Raw genomic sequence first — 22,356 nt, 5'->3', positions numbered from 1 at the left:
TCTCACCTCTTGCCCATTCTTATATGTTTTCCATTTACTTTTGCAAATGTCGACCCCGCCCATTTACTTATCTCTAGCCCATCACTGCACGTGCTGCCTTATTTGTCCACGCCCATTGGCCCGCCTCTGGCTTATCTCTCTATTATAAAAGAAAATCTTGAGACGAGACGAGACGAGACTATCGCCAAGCCCACACTGGACCCATCTCAAGTATATAACTGCACATATAATATCTCTCTATTATATAAAAAGATCCTTCGATGCGACGAGACATTCTGGAAGAGAAATTTTTTTCAAGTCCCACAAGATGAGACTTTGGCCAAGAGATGTTTTCAAGCCCCGCCCTCCTCTCCACCATTTCTGTTTCACGGCTCACGCCCGTCGTCCTCTCACCTCTCATTGGTGTGAATGTTTTTGTCAGACTCGGTTCCTGCGCTGTCCGCTCTTATAAATTTTAACGTTATCCTCACTTTAAGTTCACAATTAAAGAACACTTATTATGTCCAAATCTAACTGAAGAATTTCATCACGGAGGGTTATCAACAGAAAAAAATGAGTACACGGGCAATCCTAGCACAGAGAAACGATGAAGTCAAACGAATAAACGCGAAAATTGTCGATTGGTTACACGGCACATTGGTTAAATGCGTATCAATAGACTCTGCTGAAACAGTTGGTGGTGATGGTGCGGAAGATGAAAACATCAACTTACAATATCACGAAGAATATCGACAACCGTTAACACTGTTTGGTCTTCCACCGGCTGAATTACTGTTGAGTATCGTAATGTAATTGTGTAATTGATGTCTGAGTGATGGGCTATGCAATAGGACAAGATGAGTTGGACTGAAACTTGGTCGAACAATTCTAACATGTAAAAGTTTAACAGACGACAACAAAGGTAATGCAGTACATCTTAACATGAGACACCACAGATCTTGATATGCTATTCATATTAAAACATTTCCAGTTTCCCGTTAGAATAGCTTCTGCAAAGACAATTAACAAATCACAGGGACAAACATTCGAAAAAGTTGTTTTATTTATTAGAGAAAAAGAAACGAAATTCACTCACGGGCAGTTATACGTTGCGTTCTCACGATGAAAGTCCAAACACGGAATCAAAATTCAATGCAATAGATGAAAAGTTAATTCCAAATCTTGTTTTTACTGACGTTTGATAGTAAAAGTGTAAGTTTAAAAAAGTATTTGTGTGTTCATTTTCAAAGCCAAACAGAATGAAAATGTATAACGCAACATGAAACATAATTTACTTTCAATTTATTATGTTTTACTATTTTTCACTGTGGTTAATTACTCGCTGTAATGTAGAATAGTTAGTTCTATTATCTGTATGTAACAATTCCCATGAAACTAACAATCTGTTTAAATTGTACATCCGTTTCCTCACACGTGAGTGGCAGAGCCGTGAAGTGGCTAGCGTGTGGCGCACGACCAGGGGGTTGGCGAGCAAAGCGAGCAGGGGGTGGAGCCCCCTAGTTTTTAAAAATAGAATTAATTGGTAGCCACACCCACTTACCTGTATCTGACCCATTCTTGAACATATGCTGCATTTTTTGACCACGCCCATTTTGTCAGCTTTGTTTCCCCTTATTTTCATATATTTTGTTGACCACGCCCATTTTGTCAGCTTTGTTTCCCCTTATTTTCATATATTTTGTTGACCACGCCCATTTTGTCAGCTTTGTTTCCCCTTATTTTCATATATTTTGTTGACCACGCCCATTTTGTCAGCTTTGCTTCCCCTTATGTTCATATATTTTGTTGACCACGCCCATTTTGTCAGCTTTGTTTCCCCTTATTTTCATATATTTTGTTGACCACGCCCATTTTGTCAGCTTTGCTTCCCCTTATGTTCATATATTTTGTTGACCACGCCCATTTTGTCAGCTTTGTTTCCCCTTATTTTCATATATTTTGTTGACCACGCCCATTTTGTCAGCTTTGTTTCCCCTTATTTTCATATATTTTGTTGACCACGCCCATTTTGTCAGCTTTGCTTCCCCTTATGTTCATATATTTTGTTGACCACGCCCATTTTGTCAGCTTTGTTTCCCCTTATTTTCATATATTTTGTTGACCACACCCATTTTGTCAGCTTTGTTTCCCCTTATTTTCATATATTTTGTTGACCACGCCCATTTTGTCAGCTTTGCTTCCCCTTATGTTCATATATTTTGTTGACCACGCCCATTTTGTCAGCTTTGCTTCTCCTTATTTTCATATATTCTGTTGACCACACCCATTTCTACATCTCTAGCCCTCTATCTCTGGGGTTCAAATGCCAATCTGTTCTGCAAGTTTCAATCACCTGTTAATATGGATGTCTAAATTGGCACAGCCAGGGCCAAAGTGAGTGCCCTATGCTGGACTGGCATGCCATGGAGGGTCTATATACAGATGGCATAGACACTATCCCCCGCCCTTAACATATGGGCACCATAGGCACTAGTGGGGGGCCCATGATATTTTTGATGCCTATGTAGGTTTCAAAAGCAGGGGTCTCAGTACACTACTTTGCCCAGGGGTCTATGATGCTGTGAAGACGGCCCTGCCACTCCACCCATACTATTTTGTTGCAATGAGCGGATTTATAAATTTAAAGAAGTAACGAGAAGTCAAGCAAGATGACCCCTTCTATTTGCTAACTAAAAAGATTACACTATGCCAGCTTTCAAGGTCACTCAGGCACTTTCTTCAGGCCAGATGGAGTCTGAGGAATAAGGAGAGTGAAATCGGAGACCATAAGACCCCGACTAGAGGGACTCAGAGTTCACCTGACGTGTGAATTACTTCATGATGATGTGTTCAGAAAATGGCGTCATATCCATTAAACTGGAATTAGCCGTGTGCCACAGAGCAGAAGGCGACAGTCAAGAAAGAAGCAGCAGCACAGGGTGATGTAGTGGGTGAACTTGAGCTCAGAGGACCCTCTTCGTAACGACTGCCCACTTCACATGAGGCTGTTAATATTGGCTAACAGGCAACTCATGGCACAAATATGCCAATTATGGCAGCTGGCGTACATGCCAACCGGGGCCGGGTCAACCATTAAGGTGAGCCAGGCAGAGGCCTCGGGCGGCAGGCTTTGTGGGGGTGACAGTTAATTCACTTCTTCTAAAACAACGTCTACCCCCAGATACCATAAAGACGATGCCAACGAGAGAAGGCGAGTGTCACACTAAACAATAAAGCAAAACACGAACAAATTCCAGGCCATGAAACAACTACAGTACATTCACAAACCAACAATTAAACAGGCAGCCATATTAGAGAACAGAGGAACATCCTCACTTCACAAACACCTCCATGTCGTTGTTTTAAACATCCAGGACAAGAATCAGAGACGAGGAGGACAAATCCATTTGATTACGGTGTGCAGCATCCAGAGAAAGCAGGGCACGGCCACTCAAAGCACCCAGAAATGCCTCGGGAGTTTTTTTGGTATACGTGAAGAAGGGACAATCTAGCAACTCACCTAACCTGACCTGCATGATATCGGACTGTGGGAGGACATGAGGAGAGCATGCAAACTCCACATAGGGAGTGTGAACTCCAGTCTCCTTGTTATGAGGCAGCAGAGCCACCATTGAACCACCGCGCCGGCCCCCCGCCCCCCCACCGCTCCATAAATCACAAACAAGTAAATTAAATTTAGACCCCTGAAATAAAATGACTCACCTAAAACCACCACAACATTCAAAGAAGTTGAGGTATAATGATCAGCATCAAATATTTACCCATGATTCCTAGATACAGTATCTTCAAAAACATATGCAAATAAGACAACCTCACCATCCAATCAGTGAGCTATATCAGAGATCGACTATGGAGAACACAAAACTCAATGAAACTGAGGTATACTGATCACTGTTAAACCTCTACCCATGATTCCCAGGGGCTTCAAAAACATATGCAAATAAGACAGCTTCACCATCCAATCAGTGAATGACATCAGAGATCAACTATGGATAACACAAAACTCAATGAAACTGAGGTATACTGATCACCGTTAAACTTCTACCCATGACTCCCGAGAGCTGCATCTTCAGAAACATATGCAAATAAGGCAACATCAGCATCCAATCAGTGAACGACCTCAGAGATCAAAGATGGAGAACTTTGTAGCTAGCAAATGCGAACAGCACAATCCAGTGAAGTCACACTGTGGATGGTGATGAGCAACCGTGGATGAGATTTGCATGAATGCACGTTTAAATGCGAGTGCTTTTGAGAGACGGTTAGCAGTGACGGCCATTATGATTCACTTTACTGAATTGATTTTTTGTTTTTTTAAAACTAACCATTAAAGTGAATTATTTAGGAGTAGATATTGGCCCATATGGAAAGTCCTCTTGCTTTTCTGATCACATCAAAACATATCATTTAATCATTCATCCATCATTTTGTGTATATATATATTGTGGTGGGTGGCTGGCTAAATATTCCGGCCCTCACCGCCAGGCCGCTAGGTGGAGCTCTCCCAACAGCGTGGACGTTCCCCGAATTCCAGCAGGGCCTCATGGACTTTGTAGTTTATATGCACAGCCCTGCTGGATACCATGGGGACCACCGGGAGTCGCTGTGGGGAGGCTGCCGGACTCTTACTTGCCCTATAACCCGGAGGTGCGTCATGATCACATGACAAGAGGAAACGATGTGCTTCCGGGTTGATGAAATGAGCTTTTTATCCGACCCGGAAGTGTTCATGATCACATGGACAGAAGGGAGAAACACTTCCGGGTCATGGACTATATAAAGGACTCTGGGAAACCAGTACACTGAGCTCAGCTGGGAGGAAGGGTGTCTGGGAGTGTGGAGGATTGATTATTGTAGTGTTTATTGATGTATGAGTATTGTGGAGTGGAGGGTGCTTTGTGTACATTATTGTCTAAATAAAAGTAATATTTGGACTTTTACCTGGTGTCTGGAGTCGAGTCTGAGGGTTCAAGAGGACAACAGCGACCTCAAACTGCAACAATATATATGAACTAGGGCAGCGTTTCTCAACCTTTAAGTATTTGCAACCCGAGTTTTCATAACAGTTTTAATCGCACCCCTAATAAAATTTATTCCTATATTTTTTGCTGCCGATACGCCACTACAACTTTAAAATTTCCCTATGAATAGCGAAATTATGACACATATGGCAACATTCGCGTCCCCTTTTTTGTTAGAGGGGTGCACCCCACAGTTTGAGAACCGCTGTACTAAGGGGTCGCCCCCTGCTTACTTTGCTCACCAACAGTCACCCAGTCACCTCACGTCTCTGCCGCTTGCATTGTGAAGAGGGGAGCTGAACGCACCCCAGGGAGATGAGGTCGCTCCTCCGAAGCCCCCTCTTAAATGGCACTACAATGGGAAACAAATACAGTTTTATTTTTTACCTCCTCTTTGCTCGATCAGCTGCTGCCATGCCATGTGATCGTCATCTCGTGCGGCGCTTCGAACATTTAAAAGCCTGCACAGCAGCTGTCCTACTCTTTGTCTTTTATTTCTGGCCCCGGGCGGGCGTGGTTAATTCTCTTGGCACAAAGTCTCGTCTCTCGGGACGTGAGTTCTTGATATTTTTTAGTTTAGAATTTAAAACCAGAATAAGAATCTGAAAATCTAACAACATCACATTAAAGTTCGATAATCTCGATAAACCAAACATATATATGTAGGTTATAAAATAAGCCCGATTTTAAAGCGTGACAAAAAACGTGACATAGAAAGTCACCATTGCACTTTTATGCTTAGGATTTTATATATGTGGAGTAGATATAAATATATATTGTAGGTGGCACACAGGATGGATGGGCATCATGGTAACAAGTTGGGAAGATACCTTACTCAGGCAGGAGACAGAAAGGCATCCCGGCCGAGACAGGGAAGGATGTCTTCTCTAATGGATGGACAGACATCCCAGCCAGGGAAGAAGATGGTCCCTTACCCGGACGGGAAGCCTCAGGCAAACGGACAAGTGTTCCAACCGGGCATGTGCATAGCACCTTCCCTGGTAGGGATAAAAGAGGACAGGGAAGGACTGTCTCTAGGTTAATTCCCCCCGGTCGCATGCTAGATAATAATAATAATAGATAGATTACTACTGTCACTGTCCTGCTCCACTGACAGACTGAGAAGATCGTTCCTCCCCCAAACTATGCGACTCTTCAACGTTAACATTTAACATTCTACAAAGTTATTGTCTGTTTTTCACCTGCATTATTATCTTTCTTTAATTTAATATTATTTATTGTATCAGTATGCTGCTGCTGGAGAATGTGAATTTCCCATTGGGATTAATAAAGTATCTATCTATCTAGATGGCAGCGGCCCTCAATATCAGGAAGTTGTAGTCCGGCAGCACAGCCCTGCTGGGGTCCATTGGTGCCACAAGACACAGCTGTACTCCTTGTTATGTGGGACTTCCGTGTGACCAGGAACTAGTTCCAGCAGGCGACAGCACTGGCACCAGAAGTACCGCTGGGTCCTCAGTAAAAAGGGATCACGCTGTCTTGTCCAGAAGAGTCAGAGCTGGGAGGAGGACGGCAACACTCAACTGGAGGAGGGCAGTGAGGTGGAATGGAGGAAAAGTGGTATGAGGAGAAGTAAATTGTGTTTGGGACTTTTTGTGAGGTATTTATATAATAAACATCCATTTATTTGAACCAGGGACTGTCTTGGTGTGTTTGTGTTGGGGTTTGGGGCTCTGGTGCCCCCTTTCACAATATATATATGTGTGTGTGTAAGGGGGTGGGAGGGCTTTCAAACCTTTAACCCCTGATCTTCAAAGGAAACTTCGTTTCTCCCAATTACCATTTTATTAACGGCCACAAATAGCTGGACGACTCCAAAGGGGAAACTCCAAGTCACCAGGGAGCTGGATCTAAACCCCCTATAAGTGCAAAAGGTAACAAAGCCCCTGGCCCAGAGTTGCAGTTCTGTTGCCTTCTTGATTGTTTTAATTTTATCGTGCTGCCTCAGTGTCACACATGCTATGCCAGTACTATTATCATACTATTATGATTGTTATTGTCGGGTTATTATCTGTGCTTTGGCTTCCTAAACGCTGTGCAGGTCTAATTTGCAGCTTCCGAAAAAGTTCTTGTCAGATGTTACGGCTGCTAAAGGAGGTTTGAGCTGTTAGTCAATCACTTAGTCTACAGAACACTGTGAATGTTTAACGGATGTGATGTGTTCAGTAGACATAAAAAATAAGAATGTTTGTGTATTATTAGCTTATGCATGTTGTATTGATCTATCCTCGTGACTTAGATGAATATCAGATCACACTTTATGGACAATTCTTGCAGAAAACCAGGTCATTCCAAAGGGTTTTTCATGTTGCTGTATGTCCTTACTATTTGTATAATTCTCAGAAACCTTAATACCATATAAGGGGGCGAATTTCCCCTTGGGATTAATAAAGTATCTATTTATCTATCTAATTGTAATAATACTATACATTTACGAAGCTCTTATGTCATATTCAGGGTCATGTAAATACTTAGTATGGTTAGGACCCCATTTACAGCTTCGCCTAGCCGGCCCTTCTGCCTTTACCATCCATCCATCCATCCATTATCAAACCCGCTATATCCTAACTACAGGGTCACGGGGTCTGCTGGAGCCAATCCCAGCCAACACAGGGCGCAAGGCAGGAAACAAACCCCGGGCAGGGCGCCAGCCCACTGCTGACTGCCTATACCGTTAACTTCAAATTTTGACAGCTGGACTGTGACGTCACGCGAGCAAGCCGCGGTCCAGGATGACACGCCCCCTGATAAGGAGCGGAGGCGGGGCCACTCGGACGAGCTGTTCTCAACTTGAGGCCCGTCGATTGTAATTTTTGAAGTGTTCAGCTGTGGCTTAGCGATCGCAACGTCCTCCTTATTCCGTTTGGGACGATGTAAAATAAGTAGGCAGAGTACGAAACCGCATTAGGCACGCAGCCGTCGCACTTCAACGGGTTCGAGCGGACCAAAGTGCAATCGCAAGCGCTCTGCTGCGCCAGAACTCGCCTGCCATTCTGCTTCGCCTCCACTGCTGCGCTTCGTCTCGCGTGGCTCAATTCAATTTTTAGTACACAGGGGTGACGCGTTAGCTAATTCTGTTGATGTTGCAAAGTTATTAGGTTGCTCTGCTTCGGGACTAATTTGATTTAGTATTTAATTCGAGCTTAATAAACAATTTACAGTCTGTAATTACTAGGGAGCGCTGCGCCTAGACCTTCGATCGGGTGCCAAGCGGCGCGCCCACCGCTGCTGCGACGGGACCTTCTGTTTCGTTCAGGGCGCTGGCAGACGAGCGCTGCGACTCACGAAACTGGCATCTGGGAAATGAGATCTCTCAGTCGTTATTTCAAAGTCCCCGTGCTTTTCTTTGAAAGAATAAAGTAAGAGTGCGAGTCCTGCCTGTCGTTCTGCGTGCCAGAAAGGATTAAAGCGATTGGACTTGATCCGAATTTCAGTCTTTCTGCCTGGTGTCAGAGTGAGGATAGTGTTAAAAAATAAAGAGCCATGAGTGGCTCTTCATAGCGATGAACCCCATATGGATCCCAAAAGAGCCATCCACACGCTTAGCCGGTCATTGCACTAAGCGACATAGGCGGCCACCTCGGGTGCCTTTATGAAAATTAAGCGACCTGCGCTCCAAGTTCCCTTTGAACACTGTGGACATCGAGGGGCGCAGCTTTGGTAACTCAGCTCCAGTCCCCCAGTGCCAGTCGGTCCTCGAAGTCTAATAACACTGAATGTGCGCACTCCGGACATCGAGGAGCGCCATTTATGATCAAGAAAAGGCGCGCGCGCTCCCGAATCAGCGGAGCCCCTTTATGGTAACTGAAAGGTGTGCGTGCTCCGGACACCCATGGGACCCGGACCTTTACGACGCAAAACAACGCACACACACATACCATCTTTAGCACTACGGACACAGAGGGACCAAGCCTGCCATCCCCCAGCCCCTGCAGAGAGTCCTGTAAGTCTAAATAGTACGGAATGCGCGCTCCGGACACCGAGGGGTGCTGTTTCATGACAGGGAAGTAGAGCGCGCTCTGGAACACCGATGCCATGGACACCAAAGGGCGCGTGCTCTGGACACAGAGAGACCAACCCAAACTCCGAAACACCCCAAAAAGGCAGTCAGTCCTCAAAGCCTACTAATACTGAATGTGTGCTATGGGCACCGAGGGGGCGCCGTTTCTGGAACTCAAGGGCCAAGCGCTCCGGGCCTTTCAGAAAAGCAACCACCATCAGTACTATGGACACAGAGGGTCTCCGTCTTGATAACCTAAGGGGCACGTGCTCCGGACACAGAGGGCGACCACAATCCACACCGACCACCCACAGCGAGCGAGGGCTCCATTAGGGGGCTTCAAACGTCACAGTAAACATGGAGGTTCCAGAAAGAACATTGAGACCTGTAACAACTTCCATAAATAATACACGATTTTTAAATGCATAAATTACAGGAAAAAATACATTTATTAATTTATAGACAGTTGCCCCATTTGCTTTTTCAATGAATCAATATATTAATGAAGAGATCAATGCATTCTTTGGGAATTTATTTACAGATGAGAGAGGGGATTATCTATTTTATTTTATTTGAAGGGAGATTCACTGATCTCAGCTTTATCAACGATGCTGTGATCTTCACGGAGTCAATGGCGGCGCTGATCGGGGGTCTCCAGAGACTGAGTGAGGGGTCTGAGTGTCTGGGCTTGCAAGGGTCCTGATAAAAACCAAAGAGCCAGGACTTTAGTGACCTCTCATGGGCACAAACATCAGCAGTGTGTCTGTCTGTGGAGAGTGTCGACCTCGTCATTGAGAGGTTTACTGACCTCGGCGGTGACATTCACGTCTCTGGTGAGTCTTTCTGTAAAGTCAGTAGACGGATTGGGAGAGCATGGGGGGGTCATGAGGTCGCTGGAAAGGGGGGTCTGACGCTCCCTGATATCTACAAATGGACGAAGATCCAAGTCTTTAGAGTCCTGGTGCTTCCTTTTTGAGAGACATGGACGCTGTCCAGTGACCTGAGATGAAGACTTGGACTTCTTCATGTGTGTCTCTTTGGAGGGTCCTTGGGTGTCGCTGGTTTGACTTTGTGTTGCTTACGGGGTCCCGAATGAGTCACATGACCTGCATTGTGAGGGAGCATCAATTACGCCACTACGGCCATGTGACGCAATTACCCGAAGGTGATCTGGTTCATTGTTGAGGACCCAAGCAGCTGGACCAGGCCAAGGAGACGCCCATGTAACACCTGGCTGCAGCAGATAGAAGGTCAGTTCTGGAGGGTGGGATTGGACCACCTGTCAGACTGAGGGGGTTACCAACTGGGATCCCAAGCTGTTTCATTGTGTAGTGGGTACAGCAAAGTGTTGTACCAGTGCATGCCCACTATCCTGACCTCATCTGTCAAAAATGAACTGGTATATCATCCAACCCTAAACTGGCTTGATTCATTTCAGCATCTCGGGGTCTAGAGGCCGTCCCACACATACAATTAAATTGACACTCGTGTCTTTTGGGGATGTGGGAGGAAAACCACAAATCTTAGAAAAGTTAGAATTAATTTGTGAATGGTTGGTTGAATACATAGCTCTATTCAATCATCTGCTTGGTGGATCTCTGAATGGATGGACAAACCAGTTGTCAGCTGAATCATCATATGGATTCATCCAACCCACCCATCCATCCAACCATCCATCCACCCAAATCCATCAGTCTGTCTGTCCATCCATCCATTTTCTAAGCCCACTTTATCCCCAGCTTCCCTGCTCATCATGTGGACGTTTGCATGGACTTCATGAAGTGGTGGAGGAGCAGACAACTGAATCAATGTTGAGATGAACAGAAGGATGTATGGGTCAACCAATAAACAGATATCTAAGTGAGTGGCTGGCTCTCCGTGTAAATGTCTGTGCATTGAAGCCCCTCTAAGTCCAGGGGTCTCTTTCTTAGTAGTTGACACACCAGATATCTTTCCCCAGACGGTCTCTTTGCCTCTAAAGTGGATCTTCTGACGTGGTGAGATGCCACCTTTTGTGCCAACACTTTTTTTTTTTTTTGATGAGATCACATCTTGTGTTCCTTTCTTTTAAAGCCCCCCAGGCGCCCTCTGAATTGACCCCCAGCATGAAGCCCATTGCCTCTGACACGGAGACTCAGGAAGGCTGAGCGCGTCCGACTCGGCAGCAGACTCTGAGAGCGGACTTTCCAAGGGCTGTGTGTCTTCGTTAATGTATCGCCATGCCAGCTATGGGGTTTAATATTTCATCACTGCCATTTATAATGCAGGACTGTTAATGGAGTATTTATACATTTAGCTACTTGGACTGTGTGCCAAGGCCCCTCTTGGGTTTCTGCTTTAAGTCAAGTCAAGTGGGCTTTTTTGTCATACCTTCTGCACACATGCCTTACTACATCATACAGGGGCACAAATGTATGTTCCTCAGGGCCAAAGTGCAACATTTAGACAACAAAATGTGACAAGACAGCAGTTACAGGGGGTGGGCAGTTTTACATAAGGGAATGCAGAGCAAGGAGCAACATCTGAGCAAAGCAACCATCTCATCGAGTGACGGAAGAAGACGTGCAATGGACAAGGAACTCAAAGGAATTACCTGTGATGTTCTCCGATGTTGCTGGAAGTGAATCACATGACTGGTCAGGACTGGTGCCCCCGACCCAGCGAATCCAGATGACCAGCACCTGCACACCAAAGGACAAGAGAGGGTGAATTAGGATGGGCACCACCTGCCGGCCCTTTGGCACTGCCCCTTCATAGACTGGATCAGAACTGAGTTCAAATCGCTTTTGTCTTTCTAAGCATTCATCCACATAAGAGCTCAGTTAGGGTGGACCTGCCATCAGGAGGTTCAGGCTGGCAAGGGGACGTTTCACCAGCGGCCCAAAACCACCCACCCCAACCAATGAGTCTCAGCATGCTGAAAAAGACCAAAGGGGATCCCAACCCCCCCCCAACTCAATAAAACAATTGAGCCCTCCACACACTGAAGAGACCAAGGGGGACCACCTCCCCTGCTCAATGAAACAATTTATGTCATCCCATTAAATGAGGGGACTTTTCACCAGTCGCCCCCCCCCCCCCCCCACCACCACCACCCACCCCAAACAATGAGTCTCAGCATACCAAAAAGACCAAGGGAGACTCCCTAACCCCCCCCCCCCCCCCAACTCAATTAAACTATTGAGCCTCCCCACACTTATGAGACCAAGGGGGACACCCCAAACCCCCCCCCCCCTCTGCCCCCCGCATCAGACGCTGCATTTTTTAAGTAGGATTGACAATCTGTTAAGGAGTTAAGTCATTCTGGGGGTTGTGGGTGGTCTTAATCCAGGCTTGAGCTCCCTCTGCTATTCAGTGTTATGTTATGACCAGGGTTTCCCTCATCTTATGTTTAAACAGTTTTTTTTTTGTCTTAATTGTTAATTTTTTGCCAGTTTTGATTAATTATTATTTAGTTTTGTTTTATGACAGTTCTGTGTTCTGCTTCGTTCCTCGGTTTTTGTGGGTGGTAACCCAGGAGGCGGGGCACCTGTCAATCTCCATTTTGAGGGACTGCCCCCTTCTGTCATATAAAGGGCCTTCATTTCCATTTTTGGTGCTTCCTTCCTTTCTCTCATTTGCATAATAAGGCTAGACTTGTCCTGTAGAGTCGGAGGTTCGGCAGCTCCTTTCTCTTGAAGGGCATGTTGGCATATTTCTAAAATATTTTTGTCTGTTTTGTTAATTTTTTAATTAACGTGGTGGTGGCTCTGAGGCCAGGGATCTGCACTGGCAATCAGAAAGTTGCCGGTTCGAATCCCATAAATGCCAATAGGGACTCCGCTCTGTTAGGCCCTTAACCTGCAATTGCTGAGCACTTTGAGTAGTAAGAAAAGCGCTATATAAATGCAAAGAATTATTATTCCTTAAAATTTTTAATTTTGTTTATTATTTGTATTATTAAGTATTTTTTGTCAGTTTTGATTGATTATTATTTAGTTTCTATTTATGACAGTTCTGTGTTCGGCTTCGTTCCTCATGTTTTGTGGGTGGTAACCCAGGAGGTGGGGCACCTGTCAATCTCCATTTTTGAGGGACTGCCTCCCCCCCCCTCTTATAAAGAGCCTTGATTTCCCTTTTTTGGTGCTTCCTTCTTTTCTCTCATTTGCATACTAAGGCTGGACTTGTCCTATAGAGTCGGAGGTTTGGCAGCTCCTCTCTCTTGAAGGGCACGTTGGCCTTTTTCTAAAAAAAAGTTTGTCTTCTTTGTTAATTTTTTTATTCTTTAAAATTAAAAATTGTGTTGTTTATTTGTATTATTAAGTATTTTTGTCAGTTTTGATTGATTATTATTTAGTTTCTATTTATGACAGTTCTGTGTTCTGCTTCATTCCTTCATTCCTGTCAATCTCCTTCGAGGGACGGCCCACCTGTCAAATAGAGGGCCTTGATTTCCCTTTTTTGGTGCTTCCTTCCTTTCTCTCATTTGCATAATAAGGCTGGACTTGTCCAGTGGAGTTGGAGATCTGGCAGCTCCTCTCTCAATTTTTTAACCATTTTTGATATTTTGAAGTTTTAAAGGCAGAGTCGTTTTTCGGTGGAGTAATAATAAATAATAACTCTTTGTACTTATATGGCACTTTCTCACTACTCAAAGTGCTCAGCAATTGCAGGTTAAAGGCCCAACAGAGCAGAGTCCCTATTGACATTTATGGGATTCGACCTGGTAACCCTCCGAGTGCCAGTGCAGGAGTAGGCCGCAGCTTGCATGTGGAGTTCAGGGCCTGGCTGCCTTGAAGTGAGGCGACATCTGGATGCGTTGGTGAAGGTCCCAGCTTGCTTTGTGGGACTCTTAGGGGGGCTCAGTCTCCTTACTGGCAAGTTTTGTGTTATTTTCCATTTATTGCAATTCTCTGAAGGCGGCCTGTCTTTGTCAAAGTCCTGAGTCATTTGCGTCTGGGCCATCTTTGAGTGTTTAAGGGTCTCCAATATGAATGTTGGGTTACCGGTTCAAATCCTGTAAATACCAATAGGGACTCTGCTCTGTTGGGCCCTTAACCTGCAATTGCTGAGCGCTTTGAGTAGCGAGAAAAGTGCCATATAAATGCAAAGAATGATTATTATGGATGTTAGCTTTTCTTAATCACACTACACTCTAATCATATTTATTTTTTATTGGCGAACAGCTGGGAGTTCAGGCGTTTGCACATTTTAGATTTTTGCCTCCCTGAATGTTACAAAAAAACACTTTTAACAAAAAACATCTTTGGGTCTCCATGTGTTCAGGCTGCCATGGCTGCCATTTGACCCGAGTATCGTGCGTCTCACACGCCTCCCGTCATTTTTGTTGACTTCAGGAAAATTTCACAAAGGAAACAAAAAAAATATATATAAGGAATTGGAACAAAGCAATGATGGAAAGTCACTTTTTTTTGATGACTGTCGTTGGTTTGCGTTTGTCACATTCCAGCTCTCTGGTGTCACTTCAGATGCTCCGCTCACTGCCAGGTGGCCAATGAAAAATAAAATGAGGAGGACGAATGCAAACACACAGCAGCAGCCCGTCTCGGGGTTTATACTGTCACTCAAACGGATTCAGCCATTTAATAGTGGTCTCGATGATGACAGCCCCCCCAGTCTGACAATTCTCATCAAGTGAAGCCGAATGAAAGAGGGTCCTCGCTGCTGCTGATGGCGACATTAGCCACTTGTATGGGGTACTTGGGTCCTGGCCGACACCAAATCAAGGACTTGTTGACACTGAATGGTCACGAGCAGCGTGTAAAAACATTAGGACAAAAATAATACGGTAGACGCTACACGTGTATTTACAACAAGTCAGAAGTGAAAATCTCAGAAACTGACCGGTCAGCTAGCTTGGGGGAGTACGGGTGGGCTGGGATGAAATGGAGAGGCTGCTCTAATGTGCTGCGTCCTGCCATTTTTGTGGCCTTCCTCGAGGTCTGAGTGCATGGCGTTCATAAATGATGGGGTCTTGGACCCCAAGGGTTCTGATTTTTACATTCACTTCTTTCATTTTATGATATTCACAATGCTGATAACATCTAATCACAATGCCATACTATACGAGGTCGACTGTTATCATGGTGATCGTCCCAAAATCCATGGGAGTGGGCGACACATGCGAAGTGCCGGCATGAAGACCAAAGTTTTCTGCTCCAAAGAATCCAATTTTGGGATTCCTGTGTTTGAGTGCATGGCGTTATTAGGATTGATGTAGTCCTGTGTACAGAGTGACACTTGTCAGTTATAAGACTTGGATTATTTGATTAGTGTATTAAATTTGACGAACGGTTGTGGTTTGGACCCTTCCTTGTTTTCTCATCCATGTCCAGATAGATAGATAGATAGATAGATAGAAATGAAAGGCACTATATAATAGATAGATAGATAGATAGATAGATAGATAGATAGATAGATAGATAGATAGATAGATAGATAGATAGATAGAAATGAAAGGCACTATATAATAGATAGATAGATAGATAGATAGATAGATAGATAGATAGATAGATAGATAGATAGATAGATAGATAGATAGATAGATAGATAGAAATGAAAGGCACTATATAATAGATAGATAGATAGATAGATAGATAGATAGATAGATAGATAGATAGATAGAAATGAAAGGCACTATATAATAGATAGATAGATAGATAGATAGATAGATAGATAGATAGATAGATAGATAGATAGAAATGAAAGGCACTATATAATAGATAGATAGATAGATAGATAGAAATGAAATGCACTATATAATAGATAGATAGATAGATAGATAGATAGATAGATAGAAATGAAAAGCACTATATAATAGATAGATAGATAGATAGATAGATAGATAGATAGATAGATAGATAGATAGATAGATAGATAGATAGATAGATAGATAGAAATGAAAGGCACTATATAATAGATAGATAGATAGATAGATAGATAGATAGATAGATAGATAGATAGATAGATAGATAGATAGATAGATAGAAATGAAAGGCACTATATAATAGATAGATAGATAGATAGATAGATAGATAGATAGATAGATAGATAGATAGATAGATAGATAGATAGATAGATAGATAGATAGAAATGAAATGCACTATATAATAGATAGATAGATAGATAGATAGATAGATAGATAGATAGATAGATAGATAGATAGATAGATAGATAGATAGATAGATAGATAGATAGACTGAATTGAGGAAGGCACACGTGGTCCTTTGTAGAGAACGTCCCACAATTCACACCACTGGCGAGGACAAGAAAACCCAAGCTGTGACATCCAAGGAACTCTCCGTAGACCTCCATGGTCAAACTGTGGTGAGGCACAGATCAGCACAAACGGATCAAACCGTTTACAAAGTCTTGAGTGGTCCTAAAGCACAGTGGCCTTCATAATTGTAAAATGGAAGACGTTTGGAACCACCTGGACTCTTCCTAGAGTTAGCCATTGGGCCAAACTGAGTAACAAGGCAAGAAGTGCCTCAGGTCAGGGAGGTGACCAAGAATCCATTTTTCACTTCATCAGAGCCTCAGACGTTCTCTGCTGAGATGACCACCTCAGCAGCTCTCCATCAAGCTGATGTTTATGGCCGGACAGACGCCACCCTTGAGTGACATAAAGACAAAGATTCTCAGCTCCAATGAGACAAAAATTGAACTCCCTGGCCAGAACTCTAAGTGCTATGTCTGGTAAAGACGGGGCACTGGTCATCGCCCGCCTAATACCATTCTTGTGGTGGACCATAGCGGTGGCAATGTCATGTTATGGGGACAAAGAGACTGGTTGGAATTGTGAGAAAAAGGAATGAAGCCAAATACAGAGGAGTCCTTCAAGAAAACTCGCTCCACAGTGCAGGCCACCTCAGACTGGGGTGATGGTTCAATCCAGTCGATACAACGCTGGGTTGGCTTCGGGATGCGTCTCCTGAGTGTTCTTGAGGGGGTTCCAAGCACAACCCATAGAACGTGTGTGGAGGGAACAGAGGATGGAAATTTACCAATGCTTCCCATCCAATCAAACAGAGCTTGAGAGGATCTACTGGGAAGAATGGGAAAAACTGCCCAAATCCAGGTGTGCAAAGCTTGTAGAGACTTACGAATAAGGCATGAAGCTGGTATTGCAGCTAAAGGGGCTTCAAACAAAACAGTGAATTGCGGGTCTGAATGCTTCTCTAATGCAGAAATTTCAGTGTTGGTGACGCAGTGGGTAGCGCTGCTGCCTCGCAGTTAGGAGACCCGGGTTCACTTCCCGGGTCCTCCCTGCGTGGAGTTTGCATGTTCTCCCTGTGTCTGCATGGGTTTCCTCCCACAGTCCAAAGACATGCAGGTTCGGTGCATTGGCGATCCTAAATTGGTGTGTGTGTGCGCCCTGCAGTGGGCTGGCACCCTACCCGGGGTTTGTTTCCTGCCTTGCGCCCTGTGTTGACTGGGATTGGCTCCAGCAGACCCCTGTGACCCTGTAGTTGGATATAGCGGGGCTATTGAATTGCAGATTCACAGGCAAAAATGTCAGATTTATCCATTTAGAATGAAATCCACTTTACAACCCAGTAAAATGAGCAGAACGTGAAGGGGTCTGAATACTCTGAGCCCGCTGTAGGACCCTAACCTTTCTGCTCACGCGCTTCACACACACAATGGCCTTATGTGCTCAGTGTGCTCGCCGACTCCATCGCAACACTTAAATCTGTCAATCAAACTGCTTGGCAGTGAAGCCCCTCCCACATCAACCCCCACTCCCAAAACTTTACATTAGGAATTGCCATTAAAATTTGAGAAGATTTATGGACGCAGTGCTCACTACGGTCATAATCTCTTTCTGGAAAATATTTGTCTGCCCATTAGGTGCGCATTTATTCCAAGTTATGGAACGATTGCTAAAGCTGTTTATTCCGGAGGGGATGTTATTTATGGGCTTTTCCAGGAAAAAAACAATTAATTATGAGTGGACAAGCAACTACAACATAAGAAATGAACAAATATGCACACATGCGCGCCCCCCCAATCCCCCCATACCACCACCTCGCACACACACACTGCAATTCCATTACAGGATATTCTAGAAATGGAGTTTTCACGTCATCATCTTCAATCCCAGGTAATTTTCATTTCAAGGTCAGTCCTGGAATTTTCCACATGAAGTAAATGATCTCCCATTTCAGTTTCCTTCAGGTGCAGGCTGCTGTCACTGGGCCATTACTGGGAGGGCAAAGGGATGCCTGAGCTACAGTGTTGCGCCCCCTAGTGGCTAAGGTTTAATCTGCCACACCGACTCCATGTGTGACCAGGGGCTGGTCACTTCATCTGTACGGTGGTCCCTAAAAAGATGATGAGGAAGGCACTTTACGAAATCCCAGGCACATGCTTTCCTTTTCCTTCATTGATTTAACTGAATGACATGAAAGTCACCCCTCCTGCCAACTGTGGGTTACACCAACATGGACGCCATCACAGTGGACGCAGAAAGCATGAATGACCCCTTCATGTTCTGCACACTTTATCGTGTTGGAGATTTCATTTTAAATAATTGACAGCCCGTCGAGGGTCTGTTCCTTCCTTGGGCCCCTTGCTAGTAGACTCCAGCACCACCCTGACCTTGCTGAGGACTAAGCGGGTTAGAAAACATCTGAGTGAAGGATTAAATGCACCACTTCATGCCCGTCGATATGCACTCAAATAACCGATAATGACAAAGTGAAAAACACGTCCTCAGAAAGGGTGGCAAATTTATTAAAAATCAAAACCGGAATATTTTTTCTTTCATAGTAATCGTCATTCAGCACTTTGTAGAAGCTCCTTTGCTAACAATTGCAGGTTTGGGTCTTCTTGGGTGAGTCTCTACAAGCTTGGCACCCCTGGATTTGTGCAGTTTATCGCATTCTTCCTGGCAGATCCTCTCAAGTGCCCTTGGATTTTGATGGGAAGCTGCCGAAGTTTGGGGTTGACTTCTGTTTTGGTTAACTTCGACTTGATTGTATGGAAGGTTATCTTCTTCATTGTATAAGTCAGACACCATCTTATGGAATGTGATTTTCTTCAAATAAAAAATAAATCAATGGGAAGCGTCTGTGAAGTGTCCGTGAACTGCCATCTTCAGGTCTCTCCATAAATGTCCAATGGGGCTTCAGCTGCACCACTCAAGGACTGTCAGGGACTTGTCCCAAAGCCACTCCAGCAATGCCTTGGTTGTACGCTTCACATCATTGAAGTGTCACCCCAGTCTGAGGTGGTGGGCCACCTCAGGCTTTGCATTCATCCATCCATTTTCCAACCCGCTGAATCCGAACACAGGGTCACGGGGGTCTGCTGGAGCCAATCCCAGCCAACACAGGGCACAAGGCAGGAACCAATCACAGGGAAGGGTGCCAACCCACCACAGGACACACACAAACACACCCACACACCAAGCACACACCAGGGCCAATTTAGAATCGCCAGTCCACCTAACCTGCATGTCTTTGGACTGTGGGAGGAAACCCACGCAGACACGGGGAGAACATGCAAACTCCACGCAGGGAGGACCCGGGAAGCGAGCCCAGGTCCCCAGATCTTCCAACTGCGAGGCAGCAGCGCTACCCACTGCGCCACCTTGCATTCATCCTTCCCTCAATTCCTACCAGTCTCCTTGTCCCCATTGCGTGGTGTTTCTATCATAGGTATGGGTAGTAGGAAGGTGAGGAGCAGTGCCAGATCTTTACCAGGCTTAGTGCTTGTGCTTCAGACACTGAGGGGGACCCCATGACCCATATGGGCTATGACTGGCAGTGCCATACACTGATTGGCTTTGTAATTCAACCGGTCAAAATGCCATTTTGCCCGAGGGGTCTACGTGTAGGGCATGTCGTGAACCAACTTGGGTTGTGTTATAAAGAGCATCCGATGACAGTCACAAAATGGAATTCAGGTGTTCATAACGTGTGAATTGCCCCCATCAACCCCACCAATCCCCCCCAACGGTTCTTTTTATTCTTCTCTGACCTGAGCTAAGAGTGAAGCTCACAGTACAGATGGGGCTTTGGGGCAGAGGATATGGATTAAGATTTAAGAGATTTAGGGGTGTAGGGTAGATTGGGCACAGGTGGGCATACCAGATGAACACGGAGATAGAGGGTGACATGAAGATAAGTAGGCCATATAATCAAATAGAAACTGGGACACCAGTTAGGCAAAGGGTACCGTTTGGAGTCGGAGAGACTGGGATGTATGGTGGGAGAGTCCAGGGTGTAAATATAAAAACAGAGATGGAGAGTGGGTTGGGGTCAGGACTTAACATCAGTGAGTGCCCACTTTCATGGACTGTTGGCCAGACTGCTGCTGATGGGATAGGAAGAGAGAAAGATTTGAGGAGCCAAGGTTGGCGGAAAGCGACTGTGAGGGCACCTGCCTGGACTTCAAGGTCCATCTAGTCCAAAAGAAGGAGGGGCAGCTGGAGTGAAGGGTCTTGTTCATCTCAACAGGGACTGTCATGTCTGTGTGAAGATACAACTCCCTTCAGAATGGTTTACTTTTCTGTGTGCCCTCACCAGCTTTCTGCAGGGCTGTTCAGTTTCTCCCAGAGGGGTCCTCCTCAATATGATTAACTGTGCCCTGTTCGTCTTCAGACTTACTGATAAGGATTTAAGGAATGGCCCGTACCGGCATCCTGTCAGGTGCACATGAGGGGGTGTATAGATCAAGGGACATTTTAGTCTCTGGTTGGCCGCCGTCTGCCCCTTATCTTTCGGAGTCGCTTGTTTGCTCGCTGCCGCTAATTTGAAATGCAAGACAGACACGTAGATTGGGAGCATGCGCTGTTAGCGCGTTGCCGCACCCACCACACGCCGAACCACCTGGATTGGGACCCGAATGCAGTAGGGTGGCACCTCAGCACCGCACTGGAACACTGAGAGTTTTTTAAAACCCGCTTTTTTTTTTGTTTTTTTTCTTTGCGGCTTTCTTGCCGTTTGATCGGGCATTGGGAGCAGTGCGCGTGAGTCGGGCGGTGTACGTGAGCGCGCACCAGCGCCGTCTCGTCGGCAGGTAAGCACATGCACGCACGCGCGCGCGTGGTTCGCTCACTTGTTTAAAGCGGCGCGGGGCGCGTGACAGGGGAATAGGTGAGCAGGTCCCTCGTCAGCTGATAGCGGGAGACCCTTATAATAAGAAGCTTGTCGGGTATGTAGACAGGGTGGGGGGGATGCAGGATTGGAACTTGAGCTAATTCGGGGGGGGGGGTCTCGTCTAGGGCTGCGTGTGAATGTCAGGTGGTGTTTGGGGGGCTGGAATTCTGTTATGACCTCTGAGCCTTGGTGAGAGGGATGGCAAAACTCAGAAGTAAAAGCGTGGCGTCCAAACAGCGTGCGCAACTTTCACGATTTTATTTTAAGGTACTGCGTATTTCTAGCACGTTTTAACAACTATTTCTTGTTCTCACCTTGTTGGGAATCTGTTTTTTATCGCACAATAATTTGCTCCTCTTTTTAAAAAAAAAAAAAAAAAAATTGCACCTCTGTGTCCGCCTCTCCCCCAAGCCCAGCTTCACTCCTGCTATCAAGGACCTGGGGGGTTTACCTCAGAAGGATTGGATGGCCTGACAATCAAATGAGGCCACATCTGAGCAAAAAGGCAAACAGAATATGGGGGCAAGGTGCCATAAACGTGTGCCGTGAGGAACTGGTGGTACCACCTGTGACAAGACCTTGAGGGTGGTGTGGCTTCAGGCTATAAAACAACAGGGGGCAGCCAGATCCTCAGGCAAGAATCGGCAGAAAATGTCAGACGCACAAAAACAACACGAGTGAGGATCAGACCCTGTGGATTAGTGGAGCGTCTCAGTCCGGATCAGTGGTGGTCTGCCTGTGTGTGTGCCGTGTGCGTCTCCTACTTCAGAACCTCAGGCCTTTGATTAAACACCAAGAAAGATTAAAATGTGGTGAGGATTACGAGGGGTGGGTGGAGGTGCAGGGAGCAGCTGATGTACGAAGATGTCACCGCAGGCGATCAGGCCATGTGGCTCTGAGCTGTCACACACTGTGAAAGGCACTATAGAAAGTTAACAAGGTCTCATCAGTCGTCGTGTGGCGACTGGAATCTCGCTCAGGGGGGATTTACAGACTCCCCCAATTTTGGAAATGGCAAAGTTGTCTTTATTTCACTGTTGACCCTTCTCCATTGTGGTCGGATTTCTAAGAGTTGCAAACCCTCATCAGTCTGTGGGTCCATCGAGAATCGAGTTAAGAATTGACCCGTACTCTGAACACGGGACACGACGGCTACCCGTACTAGTGGGACCACCCCAGCTTCATGTGAACGGCCGAACGTGAAGGT

At 45.4% G+C, this 22,356-nt stretch overlaps 1 protein-coding gene across 1 annotated transcript in view; it reads right to left on the bottom strand.

Annotated features, from left to right (window-relative positions):
• crhr1 (corticotropin releasing hormone receptor 1) overlaps positions 1 to 22,356 on the bottom strand; it is a 231,140-nt gene that overhangs the window by 194,568 nt on the left and 14,216 nt on the right. Inside the window, exon 2 of the mRNA XM_051936421.1 lies at positions 11,636 to 11,723. Coding sequence (XP_051792381.1) covers positions 11,636 to 11,723 — 88 coding nt within the window. The remainder of the gene's footprint in view (positions 1 to 11,635; positions 11,724 to 22,356) is intronic.

Source organism: Erpetoichthys calabaricus, chromosome 14 (genome assembly GCF_900747795.2).
Source record: "Erpetoichthys calabaricus chromosome 14, fErpCal1.3, whole genome shotgun sequence".
NCBI lineage: Eukaryota > Metazoa > Chordata > Cladistia > Polypteriformes > Polypteridae > Erpetoichthys > Erpetoichthys calabaricus.
This window is presented reverse-complemented; position numbering and strand designations above follow the sequence as displayed.